The following is a 27,028-nucleotide window of genomic DNA, read 5'->3' on the forward strand; positions in this document are numbered from 1 at the left end:
ATTAAAAACAAACACTGAAAATATCTTAGTTTTGTAGTGTGGGGTAGTAGAAACTCGATGTGATCACTGGGAGAGCTGTGGTCCCACCCAACCTGTCCTAAGTAGGTTCCTTACTTATATAGGAAAATCGTCGTACTTGAAGGAAGAAGGCGGCCATATTTTTGTCGTTGTAACCAAACCAAATCAAACCTAACGTGCTACACACCTATTGTAACATTCCTAACATTTAGCACACCTGTTGTAACATTCCTCAGTTTCATTTTGTTTACCGATATTGGCATCCCTGCTACACCTATCTGCTGGAAGTCAGAGTCATCTAGTGGAAGTGAAGTGAAACTGCGACTCTGTTAATTACGTTTCCTAAGTTGATTCTGTGTTATTATGTCATTGTAGTGATAATTGCATATGTATTGTACAATAAAAACTGAAATATGTCGTGGCTGAAATAAAAGTGTTCTAAATTGATTTCCAGCGCCACAATCCCAGTGATAAACGTGTGAATATTCGTTAGCATTCCGTTGGAAGTGGCAATAGGAAAATGCAGATTGACCAATATTAATTTAATGACTTACGTTACTGATTTACTTACTTTAATCACCTGTTAGAAAATATAATGAAATGGTACTCACCATTACATCGGAAGGTCCAAGTTCCTCCTTCTACTCCTAAACATGCGTCAATTCTGTTGAAAAGATTTCGGAAAACTGCAAGAAGTTTATTTTCTACTCGGTACACTATGACACACAGTTTTTTCCTCTTAAAACAGGATTAGACTTATGTCTTTCATACTTTTAGTCTATATGCTATAGCAATTGTTTGTGATGATGAAACGTGCATCCCGGAATAATGACGACGAATTTCTTTCTTGCAGGACTTGCAACAGAACACTTTTTCACATACAGTAACTGTAGTAAATGAACTTTCTTGGTTACACAAACCTAATTCTCACAATATTATACAATATTATACACTGAATCACGCTCACAACACAGAAATAAACTTCCCAGCCTAGCAACAGCACCACGAATCAACTGCATACGAACCGGTTATCATGCCGCACGTTTCCCATCAGCCGATCTCGACTACACCGGGAACACAGTTCGACTAGTTCCGACTGTTTCCGATCAACATAACTGACGTACACCAATGTTTTGACGAACGGCATAAATAAGTCTATATAACTTCAACCATATTACTGAAAAGACTTCATGTCTATCATCAACACAAACTATGTTTATTAAAACTGTGTAAAGCTTATATTTATTTTACGTGATAGATTAAAATAATGTATCATTTCACAATAGAAGTTAGCTAATATTGTAGCTCGTTCTGTTCCATCATATTCTTTACAATCCGCTTAAGATTTCCTGTTTTAGTGTCTTCTTTAGATTGTGATTTTGTAACGAACACTGAGCAATGTATGTGATAGCCTGAAATTCTGGAGAAGAATGGTTTCTACGATTGCTGATTAAAATGAAGAGTTACGGCGCAGCTAAACTAGACGGGTTTAGACGGAACAGGCTTTTGAAGTGAATGCTAGATATCATGTCAGCAACCGCCGACATATTGAGGCCGTGTCTCAAAGCTACATTTTCAGCTGAAGTGAACTAGATTGTTGACTAAATAGGTGGATGTGATGTCAGAAGTTATGATCCAAAGCTACATAGTGCATAGCAATCAAGTCCGTAGTAGCTAGTAAACGAAAATGCTTGCTTGAGTGTTGACTTGTTCACTAAACAAACATGGATACCTCATCAGCAATTGGGGTTATGAAATTTGAAAATGCTTTGGAAGAGAAATAATGTAAATATAATGTAGAATAACACGTTAACTTTGAACACTGACATTGTTAGTACCTTCTGTACAATGTTTTAAACATTATTGTAATATATTAAGCCCTCATCTTTTCCACATAATTCGTAATGAAACTGTATTAGGACACTGCCTTCTTAATTTAGTGCTGCACCGTGATGTCATAGTTTTTAGAAAAATAGTCTATAAGGAAGGCCATGTTTCAAGCATACATTTCCGAAGCTGCCTAGTGTGTAGTTTACAAGTCACCTAGTTGCTTGTCACTAGTGTGTAGTATGGACTTGAGCTTTGAGACACGACCTGAATTGCAGGTCGGAGCGTGAAACACGCTGGGCTTAGGGATTTAAGAAAAAACGCGGACAGGAGTCACCAGTGCCAAAGTCTGATGTCATTATGGTAGATGATAATGATAATTATGCTGATTTTATAATGTGAAATTATGGGATTCGATGTAATTAGTTGCGACAAAAGATTTTTTACATTTCTGTTTGTCGTGAATAACGTCTTTCAATAAAATCAGAATGATTTACGGGGTGCCAGGACGGAAAAGTCTACGTAGTCGATGTAACGTTTGCAGAGTCATCCATTCCGACACCATAACTTCCTATTAACACGGTTGAAATAAACGTGGTTTCGTTCGATCGAGTAATTTACTACGATGCGAGCATGACCTTGAGTTGGCGCGCGCCTGCGCGAGACGCGGGTGGGGGTCCGCGGCGGCTGTCGGACATTTTGGGAGTGGGGGAACTAGAGATGGGATAAACTGTTCTTTTTAAGAAACATTTTCGACTGTATACCTTATTTTATTTCAAGGAGTGCAGTTCGGTGGGTTATTTGAACACCGAACTGTACTCCTTGAAATAAAATAAGGTATAACTGTTTCATGAACGAAACTGTTCCAAAATAACAGTTCCAAAGAAACAGTTTCATAAGAATATGTTTCCAGCATCAGTGCCAACTGTTCCAACTGTTTCAACCTCTCATCTGCTTCAGGAACGCGTTTCAAAGGTCTTGAATCGTCTTTAAATCAGCTGTTCAGTTACTTTTTTTTTTAGTTGGTTATTTAACGACGCTGTATCAACTACTAGGTTATTTAGCGTCGATGAGATTGGTGATAGCGAGATGATATTTGGCGAGATGAGGCCGAGGATTCGCCATAGATTACCTTGCATTCACATTACGGTTGGGGAAAACCTCGGAAAAAACCCAACCAGGTAATCAGCCCAAGCGGGGATCGAACCCGCGCCCGAACGCAACTTCAGACCGGCAGGCAAGCGCCTTTAACCGACTGAGCCACGCCGGTGGCTTTCAGTGTACTATGACAACAAAAGTCATTTTTCTTAGTTTACTGTTAAGGGTACAGTAAATAACTACAATTCAAAATTAATCGATTTTAGTAAAAATAGTTAAATAATTTAATAACGATGACATTCGCCGATGATATTTTTCGCGGTATATTAATAATTAACACTATGTTAGGGCACCATGAACATATTCTCCATCAATGGACAGCTAATAATTAATATCAGATTTAGTAGGGAATTTGATTCGTACAATTCAATTGCGCGATCCTACATAGGCTACTGTTGCACGAAGGCCGTGTGGAACATGGATATTATATCTGCTTTCGATTGGAGGTCAATGATAGCGCTACACATGACCTTTGCAGACATCAAAGAAGAGGAAGACTGTTTAGAAATTGAACTGTTTCCCCTCTTGGAGGCTTGGAACCATGTGCATCGTTGGAGCATGTAACATTCTTTGGAACAGTTGGAACAGGTTATTTCACGAAACTGTTTCGTATCTAAACAGTTTCAACTGTGGAACAGTTCCAAATAAACTGTTCCATCTTTTTTACCCATCTCTAGAGGGAACCTTTCCCGCAGTATATCTGACTCCGATGTGCTAGAGTGCTGATCTCCGTGAGAAACTAATTCTCTCGTCAAGATCTATCCACATATCGACCTTTGGTTTCCTTATTAATGGCTTCCTCTCTTCGCCGATAATATGAGCGTGGGTATCAGAATGTTTAACTTCAAAGTGACGCTTAATGTTGTACGTTTTTGTCTGTACATTGATATGGCAAATTAAACATTGAACATTGTTGTCGTCAGACTAGACAAGATACAAGCCCTCCCAACTGTCGACGCACTTCTCTTCGTTCTTATTCAAAACAGTCAAGTACAAGCGATAGTACACCATATGGATGAATGAATGACTGATGGAACGCACAACCCAGCAATGCCTGCAGAATATCATCGAACAGACGAGAAGAGTTGATGATCGCATGCATTCGTACACCACCACAGAGAGGAGTGGGGGTCCGCACAGGGCAGCCACAGGCCAGCGCCCGGGCGCCCTAGCCCTGAAAACTTTGTGTTAGAATGGTCTGATTTAAGCCATAACAACAATTGAACTTCGTAAAATATTTGTGGTGATAAGTTAAAAGAAAATGAAGAGTCCATTGCAAAAATGATGGATGTCACTTTCTTGTCGAAAATGAACCAAGAGTGCCATTTTTTTTTTTACATTTAATTTTTTATTTTCAGATATGCCTAGTAATATAATAAAATAAGTATATATAAATTTCAATCATAAGACACATCTGTTTTGCAAATGTTTATTCGCTATATGAATATGGAATATATTAACGTTTTCGCCTTATTGGGCATCATCAGATATAATAAAATATGTAATCTGAACCTTGATCAAATTGAAGATCCAACACCATGTATAATACACTGCTCATTTGTTATTTGCTCAATTTGATCAAGGTTCAGATTACATATTTTATTATATCAGATGATGCCCAATAAGGCGAAAACGTTAATATATTCCATATTCATATAGCAAATAAACATTTGCAAAACAGATGTGTCTTATGATTGAAATTTATATATACTTATTTTATTATAAGGCTATCAATACATAGCTCAAGACATGTAGAATGTAGTACATAGAGAGTTATATGGCATTAACACTAATAGTCATTGTCCACTAATGATCGGAAAATCACAGTTCAGCTTTGACGGCTAAGCATTTCAAACTTTCAATTGCTTCTCCTGTAAAATGTATTCCAAATGACATCCATCATTCTTGCAGTGGACTCTTCAAAAGGTAGGCCTAAATGAATTTAAAATTTCAGATGTCGGCCAGTACTCACCGAAAAACCCAAAGGAAATACAGAGTCAATCAGCCTGGGCTAGAAAAGTTGTATGCGTAGTTGGCCTAACTGCTGCGCCATGCACTGATGACCTCTTGCTCGAGTACGTTTCGTGTACGTAAACACGTTCACACAATGAGGGTGCAGTTGCATACCGTATATTTAGAGTGCAGTAGTGTGTCCATTATGAAATATAGCCTTTAACAACGAGTGCTTATTTACGACAACTTTGTGAAATACGAATCTTGGAGAACAGTTGTAACAAACTTCCGTCAGTCATGCCCTGATTTACCAGAGCCTTCTAAAGAAATGATTTACAATTTAGTGAAGAAAATTAGTACAATTAGATCACTATTTGATTAAAAAAAAAAGAACATGTGTGAAGCATGTTCTGACTGAGGAGATGTTAGATGAAATTGGCCACTTATTCATTCGTTCATTTTATTCCATAGATCTTACATGAGCAATGAACCTATAAGATGTGGAACAAGTCAAAATTTTGCAATATTACAATTACATCATTCCGCTGTGTAGCTCAGCAGGTAGGGGTATCTCAGTCTTCAGTGATAAGAAGTACGAAACCATTAAAATTAGAACTTTATAAAATTCGTGTAGTTCAGAGGTTAACGAAACCGATTATCAGAGCAGACTTGGGTTTCTCGTGTGGTTTCACCAGTCAGTGTACGATGGACTACTGACCACATCTTAATTTTTATAGTGACGAAGCATGGTTCCATCTCAGTGGTTAAAATTAGAGTTTACGCGAATAATCCACATTCACTTGAGGAACTAAATACATCCGGCACGAAATTAGAGCCATTTCGGAGAACGAACTGCGGCGAGTTGCTGGACATGTCTTCAGCAGATGTGCAGCCTGCAAGATATCACAAGGACGTCATTTTCAACATGGATTGTGAATTCGGTAAGTACGTCATTATGCAATACTAACCGCAAAAGCGCGGAACGATTCCTTCGCATATGGTAGTGTCGTTACGTATGAATCAGCCGCCGTGATTGCGGTTAGGAGTCTAGTTCTGGCTGGCTCACTTTCAGCGTATTCCGAATCTCACCGGACCGGTGGACAACAATGACGTCACGCTGCAGCGAAATAGGAACAAAACTGCTGGAAGGTTCCATGGCTATCATGGCGGCTGTACAAGTTGTCTGTGCTACGCTAGCAAGATTTTTCCTTAATTTCCATACTGTCATCTCGTTCAAAGAAAAGAGAGCATAAACAATTTATTTCTTGAACCGGTAGTAATAACTGGTCCGTTGACATGTTCGCTCATAAGCCATTAACATATTGTTTTTACGTTGTGCTCATTACAAACAATACAGCAGAACACACCGCCATGGCACAACAGTGCACGATGTCATTCGTCTGCTAATTCCCGCCCTACACAAGAACCAATCAGATTCACTGATGGAAACTGCCACCACCTCTGCAAGCAGATAGCACCGGTGCGACACCGGTGGAGCATCAGTGACGTCATCGTTGAAATTCGGAACACCGTGATGCCATCGGATTGCTCAGCGCTGAGATTCGGAATACGCTCTTTGTACAAACAAATGCATATCATTGGAAATAGCGTCTAGCGACGACTGGCGGTCGTTTTGGGCGTGGACAAAAATTTACGGACAGTATATTTCGCAACTCCGATATGCTGGCGCGCTAATTTTAGTACCAAACATGAACAAAATTTTCAGGATAGTTTATCTCGCTGCTTCGACAAGCTAGCGCGCTGATTTTGTTGCTAAACGACAGATCACGACTGCCGGATATTTTTGGCGTGGACGAAAATTTCTCAGCAATACATCTCGCGACTCCGACAAGCTAGCGCGCTGATTTTGGTGTCAAACAAAAGAACTCGTGTAAAGCTTCGATTTAAGCCAGATGTATTCGCGTAAAAGCCACGGCCGTGTCCCCAACACAGCCACATACATTTTTTTTTGTTCTTAAATTCGCCTAGTGACAATTTTAATTCCATAGAAATTCAAACCAGAAATCTGGAACGGATTCCTAACCTGGTACATTTTTATATTACCATAATGCAGGAGAGAATGGATACCCATTCAGCAGGTACTATTAAATATTCCTAATTTTACAATGGCATCCGCTAGCATGAAGAAACGTTTAATAAGTAAACTGCTGAAGACGGCGGACACCACTCCGAAACATACGGAAATCCAAGTTAGATTACATTACATATTTTAAAGATAATAAAATTTTAAACTTTTGAAACTTTAAGTCTTAAAATTTTCACTTGTTGTCAACGTACGTTATAAAGTGAACTATAAGAAGAATGATATTAATTTAATCATCGAATAAAAAGCTGTAAAGGCATTCAAACTTCCTGGATTCATGTTTAATGTAATGTGATTCAAGAGAGACTTTGAAATAGAAGAAAATAGGTAGGCTACATATAAAAGTGTGGTCACGTGAGTTTAACTTGTGGCACCGAAAGAACATACAGATACGGTAAGAGAAATGAAGTGCGAGACAAACTGTTAAAAAGAAGTATTAATGAATAAAACGTAAGGAGAAGATATCTGATACAATGTAAAATAACAGAAATTTATCAACAGTAATCTCACTAGACGTTTTGATTTATCTAGAGAAAATCAAAACTGGAGTGGGATTTAATTGACTATTACACGATTAGAAGAAAGTATATAAAAATTAGAAGTAACGAAGTACTCCAATACAATAAAATATTAATTGACTTACGAAAATACAACTGTCTTCAAATGTATTATTGTACCATCTCAACATTATAAATATTACGCTAGATGTATGCTAGATGGCAGTAGTGTCTTTATACAGACACTGTAATGATTACTATTCAATAAATCTTAATATTAAACAATCTCTGATACGTGACTATCCATAATATCATATAGCAGAAGTTCTTTTTATCCTCTCTGAGCAGAAGCTATAACATAACCTAACTAATATACACAAGTGTTAGAAAAGTTTTAATTAACGACGATGACATAAAAAATAAACATGAATAATTTTAAAAGGAATAATTATTCAATGTACAATTTTCAAATTTGAATGTGGTTGGTGGTTCAATTGATGTTATATTGGACGTGTGCGTAATAGAAGTGGAACTCGTTGATTTAGGCCTACATGGTGTATTCAACTTATTCAGGATTTCCGAATGGTGCTCTTCATTTAATTGTAAATCGGATTTCAGAAGATGCATAGGTGTGATCAGTGATTTTTATTAATTCTTGTTCTTGAATGCCAATGCGAGTCATATTTGAAACTGCTGTGCATCGACTGGAGTGGTTTGTATATATATATATATATATTTTTTTTTTTTTTTTGACGTCCAGACCAACGCAGTGTGAAATGTTGGCAAACAAAGAAACAAATGCTAGGGACGCGATAAAATTAAACAAATGCTAGGGACGCGATAAAATTAAACAAATGCTAGGGACACGATAAAATTAAACAAATGCTAGGGACGCGATAAAATTGTGCGATAAGCAGCCATGATTGGTTGAAAGACGTCCTTTCGTACAGTTTTATTGGTCGAAAGTAGTGTGACGTAGTAAAAGTGTAATAGTCAGTGAAATGCAGTATCTTAATAATGATATTTTTGTAGAAAACTGTATAGCTTTTACAGTAGTTTGTCATGTGAGATAGGTACACTTATAAAAAAAAAAGAAACACACACAGATCTTTCTCTGAGAGCATCAAGGGAAACATTGGTGGCAAACCTAACTGTATATTTACGACGATGAACTATATAATCTACAAGTAGCCACTTTAAATATATTTTCTAAATAATTAACAATAAACTCACTTATTCGTTGGGCGCAGTCACCTGCTGTTCAAGAAGTCAGTCCAGAATGCAGTTCGTGTGTTTGATTCTGCAGTAAAGCAAAATAAAACTTCTTCCGTTACATGCTCAGAACACAATCTGAAATTAAAATATTAATAACATTTTTATAGTTTTTACATTAACAATTGACAAAGATGCGCTATTATTTATAGCTACCACATATTTTTAAAATAATTGTTTGTCGTCCCTATTTGTGTTGTCTACACTTCCTTACACGTTCTTTTCCGGTAATGTTGGCACGTGGTTTTTTTGTTTCCACAACAAAGCAATACTGACTCTTTAAAAACCGTTATTTTTTTCTTTTATATACATTTCATTTGGAAACTGCCATCTATCGGGTGATTAAATAAATAAATCAACTTTAGGAACTTCATACAACTTCATCTTACAAGAAGTGCTACAGATTTTCTGAGTTTGTATGTCGAAAATAAATGTTTACAATGTTATACGGAGAGCGTTCAGTAATTTCATCACCACAAGAATTGCATATTAAAATAATTTACTATTAAGATAGGAAAAACTGCATATTTCAAGGAGTCTTAGCAGTTTCACATCTGTCTGTCTCTTTTATGTCTAATTTGCTGTATAGTCAATATTCACATTTTTAGCCTTATAACAGCACCTGTACTAACACAGTTTTGTGGTACTTGACATTTATTTACTTCCTTGCGTTATATAACAAAATTTGATTCTTAGTGTCTATAAATTGCTTTAATTTCCTACTGTAGGTTGTTGCCTATGTCATTGGATAGATAAGGGAGATTGCATCCAAAATAGTTAAAGTACTCACTTCTTTCAAATAGTAGTAGTAGTAGTAATAATAGTAATAATAATAATAATAATAATGATGATAATAATAATAATATTATATTATTATTAATATTATTATTATTATTATTATTATTATTACAGACGTGGGCAAATTATTAACAAAATTGACGATTTTTATGATAATTCTGTTTACAAAATTTTGCTTTTCAATTTAAACTACAGTTGACAATTTTGCATATTTCCATTATTACAGTAGACAGAAATATGTAAAAATGTCAACTGTAGTTAAAATTGAAGAGTCAAGTTTTGTAAAAATATATAATAAAAATCTTCAATTTAGCTAATAATTTATAAATTAGCAAAAATGTCAACTGCATTGAAGAGCCAAATTTTCTAAAAAAATAAAACAAAAATCTTCAGTTTTGCTAATAATTTGGAAATATCGAAAATGTCAACTGTAGTCCAAATTGAAGAATCGAATTTTGTAAAAATATACAATAAAAACCTTCAGTTTTGCTAATAATTTGTAAATATGCAAAAATATCAAATGTAGTCCAAATTGAAGAGTTAAATTTTGAAAAATATACAATACAAATCTTGAATTTGGCTAATTATTTGGAAATACACAAAAATGTCAACTGTAGTCTAAATTGAAGAATCATATTTTGTAAAAATATATAATAAAAATCTTCAATTTTGCTAATAATTTATAAATTAGCAAAAATGTCAACTGCATTGAAGAGCCAAATTTTCTAAAAAAATAAAACAAAAATCTTCAGTTTTGCTAATAATTTGGAAATATCGAAAATGTCAACTGTAGTCCAAATTGAAGAATCGAATTTTGTAAAAATATACAATAAAAACCTTCAGTTTTGCTAATAATTTGTAAATATGCAAAAATATCAAATGTAGTCCAAATTGAAGAGTTAAATTTTGAAAAATATACAATACAAATCTTGAATTTGGCTAATTATTTGGAAATACACAAAAATGTCAACTGTAGTCTAAATTGAAGAATCATATTTTGTAAAAATATATAATAAAAATCTTCAATTTTGCTAATAATTTGTCCACGTCTGTAATATTATTATTGTTATTATTATTAGTATTATTATTATGCTAAACTTTAATTGGCCTTGTGCTGTTGTTTTGCACGTTAATATTCTAAATAAATAAATAAAATTATTATTATTATTATTATTATTATTATTATTATAAATAAATGGATCCGACAACCTGATCGCCTCACTAGCAGTGAATGGAGACAAGCTCTTAAAATGACAGCTAATGTTTGTCCGCTGCGTGCTATACCAGAAAGGTCCCGAGACGGAAACCACTGTCGTCGTTGCGTCAGTGAGATTGAAACTCTTGGCCACGTTTTGGGTTCCTGTCCTTTCAGCGAGACACTGCGGAACTCTAGACATCGCAGAATCAGGTCCATGATTGCCGAAGCCTTGAGGAAGAAAGGTCTCACTGTGCACGAAGAAGTCCATGGCATCTCTCAAGAGGGATCCTGTCGGCGAATTGACATGCTTGCCATTCCACCAGGCTCTACATCCGCCTACATTATCGACCCGACAGTCAGGTTCGAGGCACAGGAACAACAGCCCGCTGACGTCCACGCAGAAAAATGCAGAATTTATGAGCCCACAGTTCCATTCTATTTGGAGAAATATCACCTCACCTCCATTGAAGTAGTTGGGCTAATGGTTGGCGCTAGGGGCACAATACCTCGCCTCTGTCAGTTTCTGCAAGAAGTTCCAGCTGAACAACGACTTCATTCGTGATGTTTCCCTTGCCGCTATCAGAGGATCACTTGCCATTTTAAAACACCATCTGTACTTTGTTTCCTAAAAAGGGATACTTTTCCTCGAATGTCTAATCCGTTTGTTTACTATGTTTAGGCCTGTTATATGCATGCTATCATCTTTCCTGTACTTACTTTTCCCTTTTGTTCGTTCCCCTCCTTTCTCTTTTGTGGTCTGTTTTTGTTTTCACTCAATATGTTTATTATGCTTTGTCCAATGAGGCAGGCCCGTCATTGGGAAAGCTGAAAGAGTGTCTTTCAATGTGTATTATTATTATTATTATTATTATATTCTTCTTCTTCTTCTCCCTTCAAGGTTTAGGTGATATCACCTGTTCCGGTCTCTATCGTCCAGCCACCTCTTGCGAGGTCTACCCAGATCCCTTTTCCCGATCGGGCGATAATTCATTATCTTCTTTGGTAGCCTATTCTCTGCCATTCTGTCAACATGATCTTTCCATTTTGTTTTATTTTCTTCTACCATGTCGTGTACTGAGAAAATATTTAAATCTGATCTTATTGTTTCATTTTTTATTTTATCGGCTTTAGTGCATCTTCTTACGTATCTCATAAATTTCATCTCTGCTGATTGTATACGTGATTCTTCTTTTTTTGTTATTGTCCATGATTCAGAGCCATATATAAGAGTAGGTACAGCCATAACTTTATAAAATTTCATTTGAGTTTCTTTTCTCGCTTTTCTTCCTAAAGTTCTTCCAATTGTTCCACATATCATCTGAAATCTATTAACTTTCTTCTCAATATCTTTCTCATAATTAAAACTAATATCACATCCTAGATAATTGAAGTGGGATACTTGTTCTAAAATGTTTCCATTTACTATTATCTTAGATCTAACAGGATTTTTCCCTTTAAAAGCCATTATCTTTGTTTTGTTTGCAGATATAGTTAGATTGTAAAATATTGCGTTTTGGCTTAATCTATACACTGCTCTTTGTAGGTTATCTTCTGTTTCCTGGATAATTATTTGATCATCAGCGTATAGTAAAGTATTTAAAGGTGTGTTAGATTCTATTTTAATCGCAGTCTGTATTTCATCTTTCCACTTCAAAACTAGATCGTCAATATATAAATTAAACAGAGTGGGTGATAAACTGCACCCTTGTCGAACACCTAAATTTGTTAAAATTGCTTCTGACACTTTAAAACCTGAGCTAATAACTATTTTGGTATTTACATATAAACTCTTAACGGCACTAATAAGGTGCTTAGGAAAGCCTCTTATTTCCAGTATTTTCCATAAAAGGGGTCTTTTCACTTTATCGAAAGCTTTTTCATAGTCAATGAATGCTAAGTGGGTTTCCAAACCAAACTCTCGACGTTTTTCAATAATCTGCCTCATTATAAATATATTATCACTATAATATAATTATTATATTATTTAGGTTTATTTTATAAGGTGATCTTTCAACGAGATGCGAAATACATTCGCTTACTGTGTACACACTTTAGTTTATGAGTTCATACCAACTCTTGAAAACATAAGACAGCTCCGTGCAATTAATTTTTAGAGTTGACTTTAAAGGCCTGCATAATCGTTTGCAAACAGAATCGTATAGACAAGCATATTTCCAATGAATCAATTGAACTCTAAATTATTATTATTATGCTTGTTGATGACTTTTTAAACACAAATTAAACGAACGGGACAGCAAAATAGATTTATATTACATTATAACAAGAAGCCTACTTGTACCTCACATGTTTGTATCAACAAATTTTCTATCAGATTTTGGAAGCAACAAATTTCAACAACGCATATTAAAACAAAAATTGAGTTAACTGCATTGCTTTATACGGCTTCTTAATTTTATTATTTATAAAATTGACGAATAAAACGTAACGAACAGTTATAAGTGTACTAGTAATGTTTCAGAAAGAAAACGTCTACAGCCTATTTACTCAAATCAACTTTGTCCATTGGTAACTAAATTAGGGGTAGGCCTAAGGATAGAAATACTCGTAAGTGTGGGGTAGGATACTAGAGCGGAAACAATGCTACAATGAAGAATTAAAAAAAATTGTCTTCGGTATTTGGATACAACCATAAATTTCACAGGATGTATTATGTTTTATTAGTTGCGAAATTTTCAGTTAATTACCTGACTATAGTCTGACATGTTCATTACTAAAACTAATTTACTAGGTTTATAAATACAGTTACTATTAGATTTTAAAATAAATTAGGCAATCTATAGTCTCTTCCTTCACACACACACACACACACACACACATACACACACACACACACGTATATACGTATATTGAATCAAAATATGGGCACTGAGGTACTAAATCTTTATTTTTATGCAGGAACAAACATTTGAGAACGTTACTACGTCTAAAAAAAATCAGGTAACGATGACTCACTAATCTCATAACATGGCTTCCCAAACAACATGGCACCTCTTGTCCTGCAAAATGATTCGTAAAACTTGAATTTGTACTTTTCCTATTCCTTTTCTTTTCAAATGCAAAGCAAGTTCATCTCTATTTTATTTAAGGTTATTTTCCAGACTTAAATGCATATAGAGTGTTAGTTGGGAGACCGGAGGGAAAAAGACCTTTAGGGAGGCCGAGACGTAGATGGGAGGATAATATTAAAATGGATTTGAGGGAGGTGGGGTATGATGATAGAGACTGGATTAATCTTGCACAGGATAGGGACCGCTGGCGGGCTTATGTGAGGGCGGCAATGAACCTTCGGGTTCCCAAAAAAACCCATTTGTAAGTAAGTAAAAGTATTTTCCAGACTTACAAAATATTATAAATTTGTGGCGTGAGTAGATGAACAAGCTTGCCTTTTTCTTTAGAAAAGTAACGAAAAGTAATGACTTCCATACTCCATCGGCAAGTCTATCATGCTGTCAAAAAGGAGTGCGTTATATGGCAGTAAAAATGTTTAATAGCCTCCCTATCGATATAAAAAATGAAACTCAAAACATAAGATTATTTAGGGCCAAATTAAAGAAGTACCTAATTTCTCACGCCTTCTATTCTGTAGGTGAATTCATGACATTCAATAACGCTTCATGAAATTGATACTAAAACTTTGTGTTGTACTAGTAGACTATATTGTAAATCTCGTCTGTATATATTTCATCTAGACTGTGACTATAAATTATGGGTGCTATCCATAGACATTTCGCTAGCCTGCTCTATGAGCGTACTAAACTGACCCCGGCTATCGACTGGTCACTTGTACAGAATTCATATCCTATCATATCGGTAATACTGGTTTATGAATACGAAAAACGTTAGTTCGCTGATCATCCACCGGAAGCCCGCGCTAAGAATGTCTATGACTATAAATTAAGACTTTATAATAGTATTAAGTTTTTTGCCTTGTTCCATATTCTAGCTGTGAAGCAATTTATGAATACCATGGAATGTTAATAAATACAATACAACACAACGTATTTCGACAAAACGCAATTCAATTATAATGAAGTGCTTTCAGAGGTCCTTAGGTTTTCGGTATACTACAGTAGTACTTTACTGTACCAATTATATTATAGGCAAAGTAAAAACTTAACTTATATTACTTTTGTCCTCGAAGTTTCTACATCGGTAAAGCCTTCATTTTAATTTTCTCCAAGAAATTGTTACGTAACATTGTTTCTGTGTTATATATAATGGGTTATATAATAATGAAATATTCATTCTGATTCAAAGGTATCGGATGAAATGATAAGGAAAACTAATTAAATGTGTTACAAATCCGAAGTACTGTTTAGCAAGCTACTCCAGAGCAGAATTACTATAATAAACACGAAAAAATTTTCCATTCTTTATGTATAGAGTTCTCAAGTAAACTTTCAATAAATAGATAGACATAGCGATGGTTTACTTACCACACAAAGTTAGGGGACAAAATACTGGTTAAAATTATATTTGGGGACCAGTCGCTTTTACAGTCGATTTTCTACAAAGTTCAACAAAGAGAGGGGTGGGAAAAGGGTGGGATCATAAACTGCAGAGGAGGCTGCATCATATAGGAATGGGATGGGTGTGAGAAAAAGAAGAAAATAACAGAATGAATGTATGGCGTAATGTGAAGATGCGTTTAATTGATATCGAGAAGGAAGAGATTGAGCTCCAATGTTCGGAAAAGTCCTCACTACATTTACAATCAGATCTCATGCTTAACTGGGGGAGGTGTGACTGCATAAATTCTTGTAGCAAAGACAGTAGAGCAGGTTTAGCGTGGCTGAGATTGGAGGCAAGGAAGGGTAATAAAATTGTTAACGAAGGAGCAGAGCGACTTTGTCTACTGTGCAGAGAAAAGGACTCCTGGACACATATTTTATTGCAGTGTATCGAATTGGAACATATCCGGAAAAAATATCTACCACCCTCGATGCTAAGTCAGAATAGGAGTTCGCTTGTATGTCTTGACCTCATGGGGAATAGAGAATGGGAACAAAAGACTGGATTGTTCCTCTTGAAGGCAAGACAGATCAGAACTTCAGCTGTTGAAGTTTGTGATGCGAACTGACGAAGGGATAATAATATCCACCCAACTGTACACTTTTATGTCTGTTTTAGGTTAGGATATATTATATGATATGCTTTGTATGCCATTTTCATTTTAATCTGTGTGTTCTTTTGGAGAGTAGTTGGATCTAACTATAGGTGGGGGGGGGGGGTGAAACCTACAAAGTAGGACTTGTTTTAGGTACAAAGCACGTGCGGTCAGAAGACCCATGCATTGGATTTAAGAGATAATTTTATTATGATAATATAACATCTTTATGTATAATAGTACTCAATAAATCCATCTATCTATCTAACTTACCACACAAAGTCACTCTCCGTTTTTGAAGCATTGCCAGTCGCAATAAATTACAGAATTCAGTAAGATGGATATATAGACCGAAGTTTGCGTGCGTTGTACCTCTTAGAATGACAATTGCACTGTATGCCCTGCAGAAGAATGTCTGCAAACCATGCACTGCAACTGAAAGTCGTACCAGTCACGTTCACACACGAACATACATACACCACCGCACACACTGGTATAAATTATACATAGTTTGCAGATAGCTGGGTTTAACATATTCTTGTTCCTCTGTTCTTCCTCTGCTCTAAATCAATTACATGCTCTCAACAATGACACTCTATCACAGATGGCTTTATGGTTTGAATCTAATGGTTTCTTGCTTAATCAAGAAAAAACTATCAACATAACATTCAGCCTAAATTATCTAATAAATAAGGATAACACACTCAACTACACAAAATTTCTACGACTTTTTATAGACTCCAGTTTAACATGGGATAAGCACATCGAATGCACAAAGCTATCAAGAGTTTTATATTTGTTAAAGAAATTAACGACTTGCGTTTCTCAAAATTATTTAAGATGTGCCTACTTTTCTTTCTTTCAGTCGATAATCCGATATGCCCTAATTTTCTGGGGAAATGGAACCAAAATTGGAAGCGTCTTGATTTTACAAAAGAAAGCCATTAGAATTTTATGTAAATCAAACTATCTGGAACATTGTCGGCCACTTTTCAGACAATCACGGATTTTAACAATCATAAATTTGTACATATATATTATATGGTCTAGTACTTTACACTCGACAAAATATCGACAATTACTCATTAGAGGCCAATATACATGATCATGAAATTAGAAATAGTGAACAAATCAATATTCCATATTGTAGATTACACAAAAGCAACACAAACATTTTAATTATGGGGATGAAATTATATATCTAATAAGCTTCCCAGTCAATATTATAAATTACCAATCAATAACTTCAAAACTATATTTTACAATTGGTTATTAAATAATCCTTTTATTCTGTTGCTGAGTTTTTCAACACAAATTTATATGAAATTATATTTCAATAAATAAGTTTAATTGCAATTTAGTTAGTTTTCTTCAATTTAAAAGTTTCAGATTATTTCATGTTTTCATTGTATTATTTAAATTTTACTGTTTCTTTTATTAGTGTTTTTTAAAATGTATTTATATGTGTTCAATGTATTCTGACGAAGCCTAAAACTGTATGTCTAATGGCCAAGTAAATTGAATTGAATTCAACTGAACTGAATTGAATTGAAAATGTTAGGAATTGTGTTTAAAATAATATAAGTAGCAAGAATCAAGTGAAATTACATACGATATTATATTAAGTTACACATATAGCTTCTGAACTTCAATTGTGATTTAATGCAATGTATGAGGTTTTTCACAACTTTCAGCAAATTGTGAATTGATTAATGTTATGTTTTATTTAACGACGCTCGCAACTGCAGAGGTTATATCAGCGTCGCCGGATGTGCCGGAATTTTGTCCCGCAGGAGTTCTTTTACATGCCAGTAATTCTACTGACATAAGCCTGTTGCATTTAAGCACACCTAAATGCCATCGACCTGGCCCGGGATCGAACCTGCAACCTTGGGCATACAAGGCCAGCGCTATACCAACTCGCCAACCACGTCGACGTGAATTGATTAAAGTTTTAAAAAATGCTATATTTTTACTCGAATTAAAAGTAAAAACATTTACGAGTTGTTACTTTTCGAAATTATCTTTATCATCATGATAATCCAAAACATGTATTAGACTAGATGGTCTGTTAAGGTCTCACGTCAGTCCAACTCTTAGCAGGGCGACCAACGAATTTTCTTTCACGAGGAGCGTACTGCAGGATTTGTTTCGGTATCAGTGTTCTATCCATCCTTTTGAAATGATTAACATATTGTAATATTGATTCGACTTTGAGTTATTTCAGGATATCATTATTTCTTTCGTGGTTCCATTTTGTGTCTCATGAAGTCCATCTCGGCAGCGATTAAAACTGTCGGGCAAGAGTTTTTTTTTTTTTAACTGCGATTAGTGTATAACTCTAAATAAATGATGGTTTTAAAATTGTATTTATTATGCATTATGTTTTTATAAATTTGGTAAATTTATTTTGTATATCAAAGTCATGTGTAAGTGATAATGAATGTCCAAGGTATTTAATATTGTTCATCCTTTCCAATTATCTGTTACTAACGTACATCTTGCTATGTGTATAGGCTATATATATATACATATATATTATATATATATATATTATATATATATATATGTATCTGTGTGTGAGTGTATGTATGTATGTATGTATGTATGTATGTATGTATGTATGTATGTATGCATGTGTATATTTATAAATATATGTCTACATGTTGTTATATTATGTCTAGAAATGTACATATTTTAGCGAAATGTCTTAATATGATCTACAAGTTCAACATGTCTGTACATGTTAAATTCTCTAGGTATTTCGATTATAATTTCAAGCCTTCAATCAAATTATGTTTATTCACCGTATGTATCTATATGTTATGTCTCTACATACGCATGTATGTATGTATGTATGTATGTATGTATGTATGTATGTATGTATGTATGTATGTATGTATGTATGTATGTATGTATGTATGTATGCATGTGTATATTTATAAATATATGTCTACATGTTGTTGTATTATGTCTACAAATGTACATATTTTAGAGAAATGTCTTAATATGATCTACAAGTTCAACATGTCTGTTCATGTTAAATTCTCTAGGTATTTCGATTATAATTTCAAGCCTTCAATCAAATTATATTTATTCACCGTATGTATCTATATGTTATGTCTCTACATACGTAAGTATGCATGCATGTATGTGTGTATGTATGTATGTATGTATGTATGTATGAATTTATGTATGTATGTATGTATGTATCTATGTATGTATGTGTGTATATTAGCGAAGTGTCATAATATTATCTATAAATGCAACATGCTATTCATGTTAAATTCTCTATGTTTTTCGACTGTAATTTCAAGGCATTAATCTAATTAATTTATATATGTTACACTCTTACAAGTGTAGGCTATATTTATTGTATGGTAGTCTGTAAGTTTCAACTGGTTATGATTAGTTTAAAATATAACCCTAATATACTATATGTAAAATAGGGTTTATAAATATGGAATAAATACTACTACTACTTTTCGAAATTTATATTGCATATTATCGCGCATATTTTAAGATTTTGTATGCATGTATATTTGAGGCTTTATAAACGCATACAAATCCAGGCCCTACTTATCATCATGTTTTACATAAAAAGTATGACGAGTGCGTCGATGATGCATTTTGAGGAACAATAATAGTATGGTGATAATGGTATATGCAATATTTATAATAATAATAATAATAATAATAATAATAATAATAATAATAATAATAATAATAATAATAATGAGACAATAAATATTTCAGATAGTCTAACTTTTTCCCTTCAATTGCGGGTACTGGACTGCGTATATCTGAAGCGTCCCCATCTAGGGGTGACGCGATTAAGATGTAGCTGTTTCTAACGTCACCTGCCGTTGTACTCGACGCACCATGATATGCGCACTGCATGATGATTAATGGGATAATGATGAAATTCCGATAGAGGAAACGGGAGTACCCTGCGAAAATCTACCAGCATGCACTGTCTTTGTCCACAAAAAATTGCAGTTGGACACGCCGGGATTCAAACTCTGGTTACCAGGGTAGAAAGTCGACGCTCTTTTTGTTCGGCTAACGGTGCGCTTAGTTAAAATATTATAGTGATTATTATGGATATTTTAAATTTAGGATTCGTATTGTATTAGGATGTAAGCGCTACTGAAGTGTAAGTTACGATAAGAATTGGAAGAGAAGCCGGTGCTGAAGTTTGACTCCTCATTCAATTTTATGAGCTGATTCGAAAATCTGTTGAACGTGTTTCTCATTACGTTGTGTCAGATATCCCGGCGCAGGAAATAAATTCCTGGAGCGATATTTTATAACCAGGTCCAGGGGTGGAAGATATTACATTCAAGTTGCAGACGAACAAGTGAGCGCGCCACTCAATCTTCCGCTCGGCAACAGGTCCCCCCCCTCCACCCCCGCGTCTTAATAACATTTTAACGACGGATGTGCAGCGTGGAGGTTGGACAAATGGACAGGACTCTTGCCATCATTTCTTGTTAAATCTTACTTAGAGAAAGATGTTGCTGCCATTTATGAAAGAAGAAAGATCGAGAAGTCAGTTTGTGATATTAGTTAAGGATAAAATAAAAATAAATGAAAAACTATAGCCCTACGACTTGGAGCAGTGGTCGTCGCACTCGCTGAAATGTGCAATGGGTAAGCGGTGCCGTCCCGTGTGCACTGTCGTGCAACAGGGGAGAGACAGAGAGCATACCCGCTAGCAGCTATGAGAGCACTATAGTGCACTGCGTTTTCCGCGGGTAAGAGAGACTAGCCCCAGCGTGCTCTGTGCTGACGACCCCTGGTGTAGAGCATCTGTGTGTATAATATTGCTGAATAAATCTATCTGTCTGTCTACTTACTCAACCAGCTATCCAACAAAACTTCACGGACTCATGTTTTGTATCTGGTGTTGATTAGAATTATATTTTTATGAATAAGATCGTAGGATAAGATTTCCTCCCGATGTTCTCGAGTTTGATTCAATCTACGTAATTTCATTCCACAACTCACTCTATTTGATCCTTATCTTTCACCTCGTTTCATATAATTTCATGTCACAAAAAAAGACAAATTGGAGGACGATTGCTGCTCTCTATGAAAAATGTTCACAACACTGCGCCGGTGCCAGTCGGAGATACTCAGTTGGAGAAAGTATTCTCGATACTAGTCGACGAAAACCCTATTGATAAGACTTGCTGGTGTGCACTTATATGTTAGGAAGGACGCTCAGTTAGCGAATGAAGCTAGCATACCGGGATATTATGTAATATCTCCTTATATTTCAGAGCTAGATGACCGATCTTTGTGGTATCTTCTAGGCCTCAAATACAAACACAGAAAATTCATTAATCTAGGCTAATGTAAACAGTAGGCCTATAACAGGCAAATCATGGTGTGAGTCAGCCGACTCATTTCTACCTCTCTATTCACACACAAACATAAAGTAATCAATCATCCCATTTACAAAGCTTTCCATTTGAACTAAAGAAAATAATCAAGTAATCAATCATAAATTCAATCAATCCAATCATTAATTAGTCAGCCCACTCCACACAACCGAACAATTTAACCAACCAAATTAACCAAACAACCAAACCAATAAATCGGCAAAAAAACCCAACCAATAATCGAAACCAAACAACTTAATCAATAAACAAAACCAAACTACCTATCCAATAAACGAAACCAAACGATTTAACCAATAAACGGAACCAAACAAACCAACTATTAAACGAAACCATACAACAAAACCAATAAACGGAACTAAACAACCCAACCAATAAACGGAACCAAACAACCCAGCCAATAAACGGAACCATAGAACCCAACTAATAAACGGAACCAACCAATCCAACCAATAAACGGAACCAAACAACCCAACCAATAAACGAAACCAACCAATCCAACCAATAAACGGAACCAACCAATCCAACCAATAAACGGAACCAAACAACCCAACCAATAAACGGAACCATAGAACCCAAAAAATAAACGAAACCAAACAATCCAAACAACAAACGAAACCAACCAATCCAACTAATAAACGGAACCAAACAACCCAGCCAATAAACGGAACCATAGAACCCAGGAAATAAACGAAACCAAACAATCCAAACAACAAACGAGTCCAACCAATAAACGGAACCATACAACCCAAACAATAAATAAAACCAAGCAACCCAACCAATAAACGGAACCAAACAATCCAACCAATAAACGAAACCAACAACCCAAACAATAAAGTAAACCAAATAACCGAACAAATAAACGAAACCAAACAAACCAAACAACAGAACCAATAAATAAAACCTAATAAACCCAAGCAATAAACGAAACCAAACAATAAATGTAACCAAAGAACTCACCCAATAAACGAAACCGAAAAACTTCGGCAATAGAGAACAAACAACTCAATAAATAAATGGGAACAAAACAACTTAACTAACAAACAGAATTGAATCACCCAACCAATAAACGGAACTAAACAACCCAACCAATAAGTGAAACCAAACAACCTAACCGATAAATGCAACCGAGCTACCCAAGCAATAAACGAAATCAAACACCCGCACGAAAGCAAACGAAAACCATACAAAAACCAACCAAACAACCCAACAAATAAACGAAACCAAACATTTAAACCAACAAACGGAACCAAATAACCAAACAAATGAACTAGCCAGCCATTCATTTCGTTTCATTGGGCAATGACCGACATATCCCCAGTGTGTTGCATCGCCTTAGTCAGTCCCTCCGCAGACGGACGTCGTTGTGGAGTCGTTATATGCGAGGTTTATATCCCCTACCGTTATTCGGAGTTTCTTCCACGTCCCTGGAAAGAAGTTCCTAGAACTTATTATTCCTCCATCAACAACTTTCGTGTGAACAAGGGCAAGCCGAAGTTATAAATAAAAAATCATGTAACAAGGTGATCTATTCTTGTGATAAACTTTCCTCTGAACAGACTTGAAACGCCGAGCAATTTTCTTGCCAACACACACAGATGCATTTACAACTTGTTAACATACAAGTTCATGTTTTCAGTTTTTTTTTTTTTTTTTTGTAAATTCAAGAGTTATTTATAGAAGACCTGCATCTGCGAACCTATTCAAAACGCTTTAGTAAACGAAATTAGTCTTTAGTTTCTAATGAGCTTATCTACTTCAAAGACAGATACCTTCTGTTGCATTTTGACGACTTTAAACCAACACTTACGTAACACAGAATGACTTCAAAACAAAGCGACATAGTACTCTCGTTCCTCATGGAATGATAATGAACGAATTTCCCAGCCGGGTATTATTCAGTATGTATTCGTAATATTGTGTCCTTTCTTATATCCTACTTTGTGTGTAAATCTGTAATTGTCAGTTAAGTGTGTATTCTGCAGTCGCATCGATCAGATCCGTAAGTACATGAAATTGCCAGAACTTCGCCAGTGTTTTTAAATAAATAAGAATAAATGGCAGTGGAAATAAGAGCATAAAAGTAAACCTCAAATTCCAATTACCATGCCGGGATATGAATTTGGTTCTCCATTCGAAACTCGGCTTTCCGCCAATACTGTGCTTATATTACATTACTTTTAAATGGACTAAATTAATACAATATATCTTACTTACTTACTGGCTTTTAAGGAACCCGGAGGTTCATTGCCGCCCTCACATAAACCCGCCCCTAGTCTCTGTCCTGAGCAAGATTAATCCAGTCTCTATCATCATATCCCACCTCCCTCAAATCCATTTTAATATCATCCTCCCATCTACGTATCGCCCTCCCCAAAGGTCTTTTTTCCCTCCGGCCTCCCAACTAAGCATTTCTGGATTTATACCATGATATGGAAAAGTGAATACCTTGTAACAAAATATTGTAATTTGCAAATCCTCACATGCATAGTAAAGCATTGAATAGAGTTAGCTCATCATTTTTATACTTTATCTTACTTTTAGCCTCATATCATTACATCGTTCATATTATCGTTCACATGTGATGATTTGCAAAGAATATACCCATGATAATATAAGTATATTTTAATTGTTGACAGTTGGGGTATCCACAATTCAACATTATAAAACTAATTCATATAATTTTTTAATAGGTTTTACCTTCATATGACAGTAAACATGTATTGTATGTGAATTGTGTAGATAACATTGAGAGTATTGATATTGTAAAATGACAGAGTGTATCTGATGATGTTGACATGGTCAACGAAAACGTTCATACATCACACAATTTATTATGTAAAGGTTAACACCTAACAAAATATATAAAGTAGTAAAGTCAACGACTGAAAAATTAAATTTCTAACATTTCTGGATTCGTCCATAGGTGCCACATGTCCTGCCCATCTCAAACGTCTGGATTTAATGTTCATAATTATGTCAGATGAAGAATACAATGCGTGCAGTTCTGCATTGTGTAACATTCTCCATTCTCCTGTAACTTCATCCCTCTTAGGCCCAAATTGTTTCCTAAGAACCTTATTCTCAAACACCCTTAATCTCTGTTTCTCTCTCAAAGTGAGAGTCCAAGTTTCACAACAATACAGCACAACCGGTAATATAACTGTTTTATAAATTCTAACTTTCAGATTTTTTGACAGCAGACTAGATGATTCTCAAGCGAATAATAACAGGCATTTCCCATATTTATTCTGCGTTTAATTTATATTTGTTATTGTTGCTCCAAGATATTTGAATTTCTCCATCCCTTCGAAGGATGAATCTCCAATTTCTATATTTCGATTTCGTACAATATTCTGGTCACGAGACATAATCATATACTTTGTCTTTTCGGGATTTACTTCCAAATCTATGTCTTTACTTGCTTCAAGTAAAATTTCCTTGTTTTCCATAATCGTTTGTGGATTTTCGCCTAACATATTCACGTCATCCGCATAGACAAGCAGCTGATGTAAATACAATGTAGCCCATCTTACCGAAAGTACTATAAATCGATTACAGCAAAGTTTCCACTACTTACTACAAGAGGAAGAAGACGGATGCGGAAATGGAAAATAAAAGTAGAACAATAAAGTGGATGCCCTACATATGCGGTTATTGTGCAATGACGACGGTTGAGCCCTGTCAGACCCATATCCCGTGCCCGGACGAGCACCTGATGAACCTTTATCGTATCAACATCTGAAACCCGCAGTTCACCCAAGATTTCACTTCGGTCTATTTTTAACGATTGCAGATGATGAAATAGAGAGGAGATGGAAAAGTTGGTGAAATGGAAGAGGAAAGCGGAAGTACCCCGAGAAAACCCTCTAGCACGTTTGCTTTCTCCACAAGAAATGATTTCAGGCCGAGGATCGAATCCGGGCCGTCTGGATGGAAGGCCAGCACGCGGTCTTATTGTGCCTTACCACTCATGTACGTAGAAAATATTTTTGAACCCCGATCAGTCGTAGATATTGTGACCGAGCTATATGGTGCCATCTGTCGATTGATCCTGCTCCCCTAAGGTTCGGAAGCAGTCCCTCTAGCGTGCTCTTCTATCCCCCGAAAGTGGAGTGCTCCAGACACAATACTACACGCTGGACCATCCTCATTGAGTACTAGTATAGAAATGATGATGGGACCCGCAATTAGGAGGTCCGTGGTTCGATTCCCGGACTGACCAACCTGACTGTGGTTTTCCACAGTTACTTGCGCAAATGCCGGGTTGGAATTTTCATTGCCTCGGTCAATTCCCTTTCCCCCGCATCTAGAAAAAAGAATTTAGATTTCATATCATTCATCTTCAACTCATTTCACAGACATATTCAGGTTAAGACGCATGTCTTCGTACGCTTATGCGGGGGGTGGGATCCTCACAGCAACAGTTCCTGGGTCCCAACCTTCCGCAATATCTCTGCCATTCGTTAAAGCACTTCCAAGGGTGCTTCAACACTTTTGAAGGGCCGTTGAAATGGATCCTGTGCTGCTTGGTCACCTTGCGGTATAAACTTAGGGCGGAGGGCTAGGGGGTCCCCCATTTGGTGAACAGGTGAGGGGTCACATACGACCGGTGGGCTGGTACACCTCATCCTCATTCACCCCATAAATTCGGGGTGCACAATAGGTCTCAATATGGCCGACGTGCTAAGAGTCGTCCCTAATCCGCTCCTTGACACCGTCATACGCCTTCTTCTCAGAAGCAATATTTTTGACTTAATGTGTTTTGCTTGTAAACCGCCCATGCTATAGTGCTGTATTTTCCTTCCACACGACACTACAAGTAATAGTTTCTGGAGACAAATTTCATTTTCAATCAAAAACAGTGCATTTATGTCCATGGCGGTATCTATGTTCACACGTTCACAGCACAATCTGTTGCTGTCAATACCACGTCATCAGACATCTCTGTACTTAAGTTCTTTCTCAATAGCCATGGCCCGCTCATGGAATTCGCTGCCGCTGGAAATCAGGGGTAGTCTTAGTCCTCAGTTGTTTAAAATTAGCTTGTTTAGAAATATTTTAAATGCACAGAACTAGTTTTTAGGTATAATTTTTATTTATTATTATTATTATTATTATTATTATTATTATTATTTTACACAGTCATTACTTTATTTTCCCATTAACACTAATATCTAGGTAATTGTCAATGTCTCAATGTAACACGTGCTGTGCTGATCATACTAATTGTACTATTCCTTTAGTTGTGAGATTATATTCATATGTACTAATTCTTTTTTTCTTTCTTTCTTTTAACTTAATACTTGTATACTAGAATGTATTTTTCTGTTTGTGATTATGTATTCAGTCTCTCTTTTTTATTACATATATATTTTTTATTATTGTTATTTCAAAGTTAATACTGATTGTGTATATGTATTCAATCTCTCTTTTCTACTTAATTATGTTTATTATTATTTTTAAGTTAATATTTGTATACCGGTATGTATTTTTTTCTGTATGTGATTTGATCCTGGTTGAGCGGAAGAAAAGGCCTGATGGCCTTAACTCTGCCAGGGAAAATAAAATTATTATTATTATTATTATTATTATTATTATTATTATGTTTCATAGATTACATAAGTCTGTACACACTGTTAACTATAACACATTTAAGAATGTTTTAAA

At 35.5% G+C, this 27,028-nt stretch overlaps 1 protein-coding gene across 1 annotated transcript in view; it reads left to right on the top strand.

The window, feature by feature from the left end:
* The first annotated feature begins 5,827 nt into the window (after nucleotides 1–5,827).
* The window catches only part of LOC138704267 (uncharacterized), a 132,873-nt gene continuing 111,672 nt past the window's right edge, over nucleotides 5,828–27,028 (top strand). The window contains exon 1 of the mRNA XM_069832138.1: nucleotides 5,828–5,897. Within this exon, the coding sequence (XP_069688239.1) occupies nucleotides 5,828–5,897 (70 nt within the window). The remainder of the gene's footprint in view (nucleotides 5,898–27,028) is intronic.

The sequence above is a fragment of the Periplaneta americana genome, chromosome 8 (genome assembly GCF_040183065.1).
Source record: "Periplaneta americana isolate PAMFEO1 chromosome 8, P.americana_PAMFEO1_priV1, whole genome shotgun sequence".
NCBI lineage: Eukaryota > Metazoa > Arthropoda > Insecta > Blattodea > Blattidae > Periplaneta > Periplaneta americana.